This window comes from Mustelus asterias, chromosome 3, assembly GCF_964213995.1.
Source record: "Mustelus asterias chromosome 3, sMusAst1.hap1.1, whole genome shotgun sequence".
Lineage (NCBI taxonomy): Eukaryota > Metazoa > Chordata > Chondrichthyes > Carcharhiniformes > Triakidae > Mustelus > Mustelus asterias.
In genome coordinates, this window is record NC_135803.1 from 53,507,772 (window position 1) to 53,520,722 (window position 12,951).

At 41.1% G+C, this 12,951-nt stretch overlaps 1 protein-coding gene across 2 annotated transcripts in view; it reads right to left on the reverse strand.

Moving 5' to 3' along the window:
• Positions 1–12,951, reverse strand: part of cul3b (cullin 3b) — a 92,575-nt gene that overhangs the window by 15,118 nt on the left and 64,506 nt on the right. For both annotated transcript variants that reach the window (XM_078208951.1, XM_078208956.1), the window contains exons 9-11: positions 5,171–5,341; positions 3,849–3,956; positions 2,567–2,691 (exon numbers count right to left, since the gene is read on the reverse strand). In XM_078208951.1, the coding sequence (XP_078065077.1) occupies positions 2,567–2,691; positions 3,849–3,956; positions 5,171–5,341 (404 nt within the window). The remainder of the gene's footprint in view (positions 1–2,566; positions 2,692–3,848; positions 3,957–5,170; positions 5,342–12,951) is intronic.

The following is a 12,951-nucleotide window of genomic DNA, read 5'->3' on the forward strand; positions in this document are numbered from 1 at the left end:
TATCTTAATTGTTGCTGGAGATGGAAACATTTTTTCAATTACCCTCTGGCAGCACTTGCTGTGGAAAAGTTCATGGAAAATTAAATGGGCAAGAGAAAGTCAAAGAAACAGCACCCAATATAGTAAATCTGAGCTTACCGTTCAGTTTGCATTCAGAACAATGCAGGACAGTACATTACTAATATAATAGATTCTAAAACGTGGTCAGTTTGCATGTTACAGGGTCAAATTTGTAAGTATTGCCATTGAAGGAAGTAAGTTGAAATAATTTGTTTCTTGCTGAAGTTCAAAGTCATAGAAACCAGTGTTAAGAACATAAGCAATGGAAGGAGTACACTATATGGCCCTTTAAACCTATTCCACCTTTTAACATGATCATGGTGGATCACTGGCCATAACCACCTAGTAAGAAGTCTCACAACACCAGGTTAAAGTCCAACAGGTTTATTTGGTAGCAAACTCATTTTGTCTTTACATGCCCTGTTTGTGAACTGAAATCCCACTCACCTGACGAAGGAGCAGCGAGCGCTCCGAAAGCTAGTGGCTTTTGCTACCAAATAAACCTGTTGGACTTTAACCTGATGTTGAGAGACTTCTTACTGTGTTTACCCCAGTCCAATGCCGGCATCTCCACATCATAACCACCTACCCACGTACTCCCATATCACTTGATTCAGAGGGGCCCCAAAATCTGTATTTCAGCCTTAAATATACTCAATGATGGAGCATCCAGAATCTTTTGGGATGCACAACTCAAAGGATTCACAACCCTTTCCGGAAAGGAACCTGATCATCTCAGTCCTAAATAATCAGGCCCTGGTGGTTAGCATTGCTGCCTCACAGCGCCAGGGACCCGGGTTCGATTCCCAGCTTGGATCCCTGTCTGTGTGCAGTTTACAGGTTCTCCCTGTGTCTGCGTGGGTTTCCTCCCACAAGTCCAAAAGACGTGCTGGTTAGATGCATTGGCCTTGCTAAATTCACCCTCAATGTACCCAGATAGGTGCCGGACTGTGATGACTCGGGAATTTTCACAGTAACTTCATCGCAGTGTTAATGTAAGCCTACTTGTGACACTAATAAATAAACTGTAAACCGAGCCCCAATGTTCTAGATCCCCAGCCATGGAAAACCCACTTCAGTATGTACTTTGTTGAGTTCCTTCCAAATCTTGTATATTTTGATATTGGCTGGGTGTACTGCATTCAAGAGTTCAGAATATACAAACACCTTAAATGAAGTAAATCGGCAGAGTAACGTTGTGTAGCTTAATGATTCCACATGAAAAACTGAACCAATTATCAGGACAACTGTCATTCAGCAACTAACATTAAATGCATTAGCATCTATAATACAATAATTTGTGGATGCCAAAAATGGTTGTATTATAGATGCAGATCCAATCAATAAGTTTGAAATTATAATTTATTCACTCCATATAAAACATTGGCTTGGATAACAGATGGAGTACTTGGTCCAGTTGAGCATAAAGAACTCGGTGAAGAACGAGAGATGATTTCAACCTGCATGTTAGTGGAGGTGAAGAAAGCAAAGTCACTCTCTATTCAAAGCAAAACTGGTGAGGATGCAATTCAAATTGAAACAACTAAACCAATTGAGCAATTCCATATTACAGAGCTTGAGAATATACATATATATATAAAGCTCACAAATGTAACTTTAAGCACTGCATATTTTTTTTAAAAAGGGATTCAGAGCTAACTCTGGAAGCTACAAACCAGATTGAAGCTAGGAGGATAAAGGGACACAAGATTAGAACTACTGCTTTTGTGGTGGATATAGAAAAAAGAATGGAATTAACAACCTGCTTGCAATTTACTTTCTATATAATTAATTTCAAGCATCTTGTTTTATGCCTGGGGTTGTTGACTTCTGCTGCCACAAATAAATTCAGTTAAAGATGAAAGGCAGATTAGAATGTCGATTAAGCAGACTTATGGAGGAAAAGGATTAAACAGTTACTCAGGCTCCGAAACAGATTAGTTGGATTGGAGAGGATATCCTTGGATTTCTGAAGGACCAATTTACACAGATTCAACTCTTGAGAAAATTCAAAGCTAGCTGCTGGGACATTTTCCATCTCGTTATCCCCACTGTTATGGTAAATATCAATACCACTAAACTGTCCTGCAGTAAAAATGGCTCGTGAGATATTTTGTAGAATTAAAAGTTAACAGGTTTTATAAAGTGACACAAAATCAATCAGATTCAAATTCTTTGTTACAAATAGTTAATACAAGTGTCTCAATTCTGCATTTAATATAGCAGACACATTAAGATGCTTTCAGGTTGGTCAACTTAGCTAGGTTTTTAGACTTTTTTTTTCAAAAAGTGATTGTGCATGAGTGAAAATTAAAATAAAACTTTTCACATACAATGCATTTAGTCCTGCAGCCAAACTACTCGAATATCAAACTTTAAAAGAAAAGAATTATTTTCTTCCCCCACAAGAGAAAATTTTGATTAATCCAGCTTTGAATTTTGATTTTATGACCAAATAAATTGTCAAATGTTCTTAAAACAAAATTGTTTTATTATGAAACTTTACCTTCTAAAGACTTCAAAGGCATGTCGTGGTGCTGGGGGGATGTTACATTTTGGTGTAGCAGACTGAGTAGGCCAATAACCTGTAGTCAGAACTCTTACTGTCAAGTCAACACCACCTAGAGAGACCTGAGAAAAAAAGAAAGCACAGTTCACCTTTATTACAAATTACAATAGGCATGCACTAGGCAGAATGTAATGGTCTAGATTTTGTGATTAGCGGTGAACCAACCATATTTCCTACAGACCTTAAAGAAGACTGCCCACTAAGATCCTGTGATCTTTATGGTCTTGATTTCACCTCTCCTGACATTAGTTTGATTCTGCCACCAAATCTCCATGTCTCCAACAGCAGTTTTATCATTAGGCAAACTAAGCAGTCAATCACAATGAAGAATTTTCAGATGGCAAACCCAAAAGTCAAGTGTACTGATTATCATTCATTTCTTACACATTTTACACTGAGTGAAATAAAAATTAGGACATACCATGTTCCTCTGTACAGAAGTTGGAATTTCATAAACTTAAGAAAATTAAAAACTTATGGAATTTAGTCATGTAGAAGTTTGATATTCCACAAATATAAAATTAGTTTTACAGCCAGAATTGTTCAGCAATATTTATAAATTTAGCACACTATTAAAAACCCAATTACCTCTCATTCAACACGGTGTAACTTTTTTAAAACAGCAATACTATAGCACAACGGGAAAGTTCACGTCAGTTAAAGTGATTTCCAAAGACTATTTCTTCAACAGTGCATCCCAGTGGAAGAGCAGGGAATCGCTAACACCAACTTCTGAATTTCGCATTTAACTGCACATATGTGGGTCACTGTAGTTGCTATCAGTTTCACAGTTGTAATGACTGAACGTTGGTAGCTTTGCCATTAATAAAATCATAATTTCTGGGCCATTGTTCATTATACACTAAAATTTAGTTTATCGTTTTTAAAATAATAGATTTAGTTAGTATAAATCTTAAAGATCACATAGACCATTACAAAACAAAGTTTTTGGTGGCCCTATGCTTAACACTTTGAGGCAAAAGTAATTTATTGGTGATTGTGTTTTGCTGGTGAGAAGGAAAGGTCAAAACTTGTTGAATACAGATAATCTATTCTTCTAATTATACAATCTTTATCAACCGTAGTCTACAAAATAGAAACATTCAACAGTCAATAGATAATAGTCTAATATGTCAAATTAGAAACTTTGGTTTTCAAATCATATGGCATTGCCCATACCCAGAACTATACTAAACACTTTACTGAAACATCCTCTCACCCCAGTAGTTTGTAGGTGCTGCCGGAACTCATCCATTGTTGTATTTGAGATACTCATGTCCCTGAACATTCCTTCCAGTTTAGATGTGAACTGGCAACCACACTCCGTCTGAAGGAAAATAATCATTTAATGCAACAATTCAAGAAATTGGCCATAAACTAAATTGGCATGCAATAACCCAAGTCCCAAAAATGTTGCTTCAGAAAGAGAAAGAGGTTTGCTTATTGAATAATATGTACATTTTGCATATCCTGATCTCCAAATTCAAAAGGATTAAATAGAAACTAAAACAAACGTTGCGACAAAATTATACTTTCCATTTACTTCCTAAAATGATAGAAAAGAGGTCTTATTGAAGATAAAATGCCAGATTGTGATTTTAAATAAAGTTGCTTGAAATAAAAATCTCAATATTTTGAACAATAAAAATAGTTAGCTTATTCATATTCGGAAAATATTGTTTAACTGAATAATGTTAATTCAATTATGTACTGTGGAATTGCCACAAATAGCAACTCTGACATATGCTGCTCCTTCTGAACATTATTATTATGGGCATTTATGTTTTACCATAAAGCAGTTTAAATAATGCGTAATTTTAAAATCAGGTCAAGCCTGTACAACAGAGCATAGCTTCATAGTAAGCTGGATGTGCTGAACTAGGTAGTGCTTAAGTTAGCAGTAACTGGAGGTAAATTGATTGTACACAAATATGTTTTTGATTGTCCAAACAATAAAACTGTATTTATGGCTCACAGAAGGCCAACACTGCTTTCCACTATAGCAACAGAAATTTATCTTCTGTTAACTCAACATAAAAAGATGTGGAACTGAAACAATGATCTCACAATTTCCTTACAGCTATTAAGCAGATTTGCATAACTGTTTTTACCAGAACAAGTGATTAAGTTTCAAGTTTTACTCTACTTCTGCCCCAACGTTTTGTCGCTGTCTTGCAAGCTAAATTTTTCACTACAGTACTCACTCAAACGATAAGTAAATGAGCTATAAAATTTTTAAATTAACTTGAGTGAAAACTTAAATAATGTGGCATATTAGTGAATCCTCTAGTGAAAATAATACTTTAAAACTTAAGGACCTTATTATCTTGTATAATGTAATTAGAATTCACTAATTATTTAAGCGGCATCTTATATCTCCTTTATACCATTTCCTCTAAATACAGTACATAAATAAACTTTGAGTTTACAATTATACTTAGGAAGTGGAAGATTACTGTACTAAGCTAGCTAGTTCACCAATATTAATGCAAGTATGACTAGAAATTGTTTAATACTGTAACTTAAGATTCACATTTTCACCTTAAGTTTCGAAATCATATTTTTCTCCGAGTCATCAGATACACTTTTGTTAGTAAGAAGCCTTCTGGCCAGATGTTGTTTGTAGTAGCGTTCAAATACATCCTTCTCCTGCATAAATCGGAAGAGAACCATGGCCTTGTCCAAGATGGTCTCTACTTCTTGTTCTGTCAGCTTAAAACAAAAAAGAAATCTCATCTTTGTAACAGGCCAATTTAAATTGCCTTAAATTAAATGCTACTTTAAATGCACCTATGCGTTCCAAATGATAGCTGTTTGTACAGATGTGTTAAAGTTTAAAAGCATCTAAATGCTTCCTCAGAGAAGTTAACAATTAAAATTGATACTAATAAAATCTTTAGTCTGAACAAGTTGTACGTGGAATTTATTTATTTAATCATACCAGATATCAAAACATGACATTGAAATTTCTGCATAATTGCCACCAGATAAAGCTGCAATCTATACTGAAAAAAAATTATGGCGCAGTTTTAAAAAAATGATTTGTAGCCATAACCATCTTATGCTGCAAAATACACAATCATTTATGCAATTTCAAAAATCTATTCACATGAAGCAGCCATCATCCATTAACTAACTCCATCCCAGATCAGAATGTTGAGTTCCAGATGACTGCACCCTTTTGGGGTGTTTGGTGATTGTGTCAAGAATCTCAACAACACTGGCATCCATGGTTACATGAAATCAGGGTTAGTCACTTGTACCTACAGTCACCTGCATCTGAAGTCTGATCCAAATCCAATCCTTCTGGAACTATGGCCTGGGTTTTGCCATCAGCAGCGAAGTATTAGTGCTCACTGCTGACCTCGAAGAACACTACTCACAAAGATCTAGCAATTTGTGACATGGTCTTTCACAAGGTCAGTTTGAATCTGGTGCCAGATCTCCAGTATTCAGCAGCAGCAATGTTATCAAGTGGGGCAAACAGTCAAACACAATGAAGAAATCTCACAGACAGCAAACCAGGAAGAAAGATGCACTGAACTTTTTAAAAGTTTAATAAAAAATTTTGTAGAGCGCGAAATAAATGATTGAGGTAAATGCATGTGTTTAAGTTAGATGAATTATCAAATTCAAAAAAGTTAAAACGTGATCAGTGTAGAAATTTGACATTCTACAACTATAAAATTAGTTTTTTTAGCCATTCAACAGGAGTTAAGTTTTTAAAAAAAATTATTGCAACATAATGCAACTTAAGAGTTATTATAAGAGGCCAAGTTTTCATGATTTGAGATTTCTACTAGACTGCAGTTTGGGGGAACATCCAACATTGCATCCTATGGGGAAATTTAGGTCAAGATTTTATGTGGAGGCAGTGGTGCCCAGCCCACAAGTGGGGTAAGCTAGCCTCTGCCAGCCCTGGAAGCCACAACTCAATTTTATATTCTTCAGGCAATAAAATGCCTGCTGAAGTGGTTTCCACCCCTCAGAGGCAAAATATCCTGCTTCCAAAACTGCTGGCTAACTAGAGCACCAGCTGAAGGACACCAGGAATGGTGACTGCTGCTGGGACTGCAGCAGGCCCTGTTCAGGTGTTATCAAAGAGGGCCGAGTGCAGTTTGGTGGGATCGGCTTGCCAGGACCATTTTGGAGGCCCTGGCCAAGGAGTGGGAGGGAATGAGAGACAATCATGCTAATTTCCAGCAGGGCATTCCTCATCGCTGGGGGTGGGAGGGGGAACACGACCTTCCATGAGCCACAGGGTGTCCAAACAGGAGAGACCATCGACTCAAATTCCAACCCCTGGTCCTGCAAGGCCACCAGGTTTACCAGGTGGCGATGTGCTTATAATCCAGTGACGGTAGGAAGAGGCCCTAAATTGGTCACCTATGGTTCTCAATTGGCCCAAAAACAACCTCGTTACTGCTGCCAGCAGAGACATGCCAACTCTGCCACCCACATAATTTTACACTTCACCACGTCCCAAACCATTCTCAGAGCAACATAGCTGCGTTCTTGAGTTTTGACAGTTGAAAGATCAAAGATACACCAACTAGAGCATGAACCTGGTAACAAACTCAAAATTAATAAGTTAATACACTATTGAAGACCTGATAAAGTTATGAAATGCAGAGCATAAATATGCCAATTCTATTAATAATCAAAATGTCAGGCAGCAAGGACAGCAAATAACTAATGGGATATGTTACAACAAAGATTAACTGAGAATCTTGATTACTAACAACCTATCTGCAACAGCAGATAACAGAACTGTAGATTTTTTTAAATTATAGGATAGGATGTGGGCGTCACTGGCTAGACAAGCATTCATTGCCCATCCCTAATTGCCATCATGAAACTGGTTGTGAGCCACTATCTTCAACCAGTCCCTGTGGTGTAGATACACCGTGTGGAAATGCCGTGCGGCGTTTGCTACCAAATAAACCTGTTGTTGTTAGACTCCTTACTGAGTAGATACACCCACAGTGCTGTACATAAGGAGTTCCAGGATTTTGACCCAGCGACAAAGAAAGAATGGCAATATAGTTCCAAGTCAGGATGGTATGAGGCTCAGAGGGGAACTTGCAGGTAGTGGAGTTCCCTTGTGTCTGCTGCCCATCTTGGTGTTAGAGGTCATGGGTTTATAAGTTGCCATTGAAGGAGCCTTGGTGAGTTGCTGCAGTGCATCTTGTAGGTGGTACACACAATTACCACTGCACATTGATGGCTGAAGGAGTGAATGTTTAATAGGGTGCCAATCAAGCGGAATCCTTTGTCCTGAATGGTGTCAAGCTTCAGGCAAGTGAGTATTCCACCACATTAGACTGTGTTGACAGTTTGATACAACTACATAGTTTGCTAAGCGATTTCGGAGGGCATTTGAAGGGCCAACCACACTGATTAGATTTATTGTCACATATATTAGTATAGTGAAAAGTATTGTTTCTTGGGCGCTATACAAAGGATGCCGTTCATAGAGGAGAGAGTGCAGAATGTAGTGTTACGGTCATAATTAGGGTGTAGAGAAAGATCAACTAAACGTGAAATCAGTCCATTTAAAAATCTGATGGCAGCAGGGTAGAAGTTATTCTTGAGTTGGTTGGTACGTGTTCTCAGACTTTTGTATTTTTTCCTGACGAAAGAAGGTGGAAGAGAGTATGTCCGGGGTGAATGGGGTTCTTAATTATGCTGGCTGCTTTTCCGAGGCATCAAAGAGGACATGCCCCTGTCTTCATCAATGGTGGTGAAGTGGAAATGGTCGAGAGCTTCAGGTTTTTCGGTGTCCAGATCACCAACAAAGAACAAAGAACAATACAGCACAGGAAACAGGCCCTTCGGCCCTCCAAGCCTGTGCCGCTCCTTGGTCCAACTAGACCAATCGTTTGTATCCCTCCATTCCCAGGCTGCTCATGTGACTATCCAGGTAAGTCTTAAACGATGTCAACGTGCCTGCCTCCACCACCCTACTTGGCAGCGCATTCCAGGCCCCCACCACCCTCTGTGTAAAAAACGTCCCTCTGATGTCTGAGTTATACTTCGTCCCTCTCAGCTTGAGCCCGTGACCCCTCGTGATCGTCACCTCCGACCTGGGAAAAAGCTTCCCACTGTTCACCCTATCTATACCCTTCATAATCTTGTATACCTCTATTAGATCTCCCCTCATTCTCCGTCTTTCCAAGGAGAACAACCCCAGTCTACCCAATCTCTCCTCATAGCTAAGACCCTCCATACCAGGCAACATCCTGGTAAACCTTCTCTACACTCTCTCCAATGCCTCCACGTCCTTCTGGTAGTGCGGCGACCAGAACTGGACGCAGTACTCCAAATGTGGCCTAACCAGCGTTCTATACAGCTGCATCATCAGACTCCAGCTTTTATACTCTATACCCCGTCCTATAAAGGCAAGCATACCATATGCCTTCTTCACCACCTTCTCCACCTGTGTTGCCACCTTCAAGGATTTGTGGACTTGCACACCTAGGTCCCTCTGTGTTTCTATACTCCTGATGACTCTGCCATTTATTGTATAACTCCTCCCTACATTATTTCTTCCAAAATGCATCACTTCGCATTTATCCGGATTAAACTCCATCTGCCACCTCTCCGCCCAATTTTCCAGCCTATCTATATCCTGCTGTATTGCCCGACAATGCTCTTCGCTATCCGCAATCCCAGCCATCTTCGTGTCATCCGCAAACTTGCTGATGACACCAGTTACACCTTCTTCCAAATCATTTATATATATCACAAATAGCAGAGGTCCCAGTACAGAGCCCTGCGGAACACCACTGGTCACAGACCTCCAGCCGGAAAAAGACCCTTCGACCACTACCCTCTGTCTCCTATGGCCAAGCCAGTTCTCCACCCATCTAGCCACTTCCCCTTGTATCCCATGAGCCTTAACCTTCTTAACCAACCTGCCATGTGGGACTTTGTCAAATGCCTTACTGAAATCCATATAAACGACATCCACGGCCCTTCCTTCATCAACCGTTTTTGTCACTTCCTCAAAAAACTCCACCAAATTTGTAAGGCACGATCTCCCTCTTACAAAACCATGCTGTCTGTCACTAATGAGATTGTTCCGTTCTAAATGCACATACATCCTGTCTCTGAGAATCCTCTCCAACAACTTCCCTACCACGGACGTCAAGCTCACCGACCTATAATTTCCTGGGTTATCTCTGCTACCCTTCTTAAACAACGGGACCACATTCGCTATCCTCCAATCCTCAGGGACCTCACCCGTGTCCAAAGAAGCGACAAAGATTTCCGTCAGAGGCCCAGCAATTTCACCTCTCGTCTCCCTGAGCAGTCGAGGATAGATGCCATCAGGCCCTGGGGCTTTGTCAGTTTTAATGTTCCCTAAAAAACCTAACACTTCCTCTCTTGTAATGGAGATTTTCTCTAACGGGTCAACACCTCCCTCCGAGACACTCCCGGTTAACACGCCCCTCTCCTTCGTGAATACCGATGCAAAGTATTCATTTAGGATCTCCCCTATTCCCTTGGGTTCTAAGCATAATTCCCCTCCTTTGTCCCTGAGAGGTCCGATTTTCTCCCTGACAACTCTTTTGTTCCTAACGTATGAATAGAATGCCTTAGGATTCTCCTTAATCCTGCCTGCCAAGAACATCTCGTGACCTCTTTTTGCCCTTCTAACTCCCCGTTTGAGTTCTTTCCTACTCTCTCTGTATTCCTCCAGAGCTCCATCTGTTTTCAGTTGCCTGGACTTGACATACGCCTCCCTTTTCATTTTAATCAGATCCTCAATTTCCCTGGTTATCCACGGCTCTCGAATCCTACCTTTCCTATCTTTCCTTTTTACAGGCACATGCCTATCCTGCAGCCTTATCAATAGTTCCTTAAAAGACTCCCACATGCCAGACGCGGACTTACCCTCGAACATCCTCTCCCAATCAACATCCACCAATTCCTGCCTAATCCGGCTATAGTCAGCCTTCCCCCAATTTAGCACCCTGCCCGTAGGACAGCACTCATCCTTGTCCATTACTATCCTAAAGTTAACAGAGTTGTGGTCACTATTTGCCACATGTTCCCCTACCGAAACTTTGACGACCTGACCGGGCTCATTTCCCAGAACTAGATCCAGTATAGCCCCCTCTCTAGTTGGGCTATCTACATACTGTTCCAAAGAACCTTCCAGTACGCATTTTACAAATTCCTCCCCATCCGGACCCCCAGCTCTAAGCACTTTCCAGTCTGTGCCAGGGAAATTAAAGTCCCCCACTACAACAACCCTATGTTTTCTGCACCTATCCAGAATCTCCTGACATATCCTTTCCTCCACTTCCCGTGGGCTGTTGGGTGGTTTGTAGTACACCCCCAGCATAGTGACTGCACCCTTCCTGTTTCTGAGTTCCACCCACAGCGACTCAGTACATGACCCCTCTAAGTTGTCTACCCTCTGCACCGCGGTAATATGCTCCTTAACTAATATCGCTACTCCCCCACCTTTTTTAGCCCCTCCTCTGTCTCGCCTAAAACACTTATACCCCGGAATATTCAGCTGCCAGTCCTGTCCTTCTTTTAACCAAGTTTCCGTCACCGCAACCACATCCAAATTCCGCATAAGCATTAAGGCCCTAAGTTCGTCTGTTTTACCCGTTACACTCCTCGCATTGAAGCAGATGCACTCCAGACCTCCAGGCCCAGTCAGGTCCTCCTCCTCCAGAGTGCTCCTCTTCTTAGCTAGCCTTGCCCTGGCCCCCAGCTCAACCCCAGCCTCAGTATTTACTGACCTCCTGTTTTGTTCCCCACCCCCCTGCCACACTAGTTTAAATCCTGCCGAAACACTCTAGCAAAACTCCCAGCCAGGATATTTGCTCCCTTCCAGTTAAGGTGTAACCCATCCTTTCTGTACAGTTGCCATCCTGACTTGAAGATTTCCCAGTTATCTATGTATTTAAAACCCTCCCTCTTGCACCAGTCCTTTAGCTACGCGTTCAACTGTAGAATCTCCCTGTTCCGAGCCTCACTTGCACTCGACACCGGGAGCAGTCCAGAGATTGCCACCCTGGAGGTCTTACTTTTTAGCCTAGCACCCAACTCCCTGAATTTCTCTCGTATTCCTTAATCAGGAAGTGTCGACAGTGTCAATGGATGGGAGGCTGGTTTGAGTGATGGACTGGGCTTTGTTCACGACCTTTTATAGTTTCCTGTGGTCTTGGACAGAGCAGAAGTTATACCAAGCTGTGATATAACCAGAAAGAATGCTTATTATGATGCATCTGTAAAAGTTGTTGCGAATTATAGCAGACATGCCAAATTTCCTTAATCTTCTGAGAAAGTAGAGGCTTGGTGGGCTTTCTTAACTATAGTGTCGGCATGGGGGGGGGACCAGGACAGGTTGTTGGGGATTGGGATACCTAAAAACCTGATGCTCTCGACCATTTCTACTTCGTTGCCATTTACGTAGATGGGGGCGAGACCTGCACTACACTTCCTGAAGTCGACGACTATTTCCTTCATTTTGTTGACATCGAGGGACAGATTATTGTCGTTGCACCAGTTCACCAGATTCTCTATATCTTTCCTGTACTCTGTCTCGTCATTATTTGAGATCTGACTCACTACGGTGGTGTCATCAGCAAACTTGAAAACCGAGTTGCAAGGGAATTTGGCCACACAGTCAGAGGTGTATAAGGAGTATAATAAGGGGCTGAGAACACAGCCTGTTGAGGCACCGGAGTTGAGGATGATCATGGAGCTGGTGTTGTTGTCTATCCTTACTGATTGCAGTCTGTGGGTTAGGAAGTTCAGGATCCAGTCACAAAGGGAGGAGCCGAGCCCCAGGCCACGGAGTTTAGTGATGAGCTTCATAGGAATAATGGTGTTGAAGGCAGACCTGTAGTCGATAAATAGGTTTCTGACATAGGTGTCTTTGTTATCTAGATGCTCCAGGGTTGAGTGCAGTGCCAGAGAGATGGCATCTACTGTGAACCTGTTGTAGTGGTAGGTGAACTATAGTGCATCCAGGCAATCTGGGAGGCCGGAATTGAATAGTGCCATGACTAACGTTTTGAAGCACTTCATAATGATGGATGTCAGAGCCACCAGACGATAGTCATTGAGGCACACTGCCTGGCACTGCTGAAAGTCACATGTAGGCCGGAACAGAGTAAGGGCAACAGACTTTGTTCATTAGAGAAGATTAGCGAACCAGATAGGTTTTTACAACAATCAAAATTGGTTTCACGGACACTATAATTGACTAGTTTTTAATCTCAGATTTTTAAAATTGAATTTAAATTCCACTACTCGATGGAATTTTAAAACGTGGTGTTGTAATGTAGAATCTG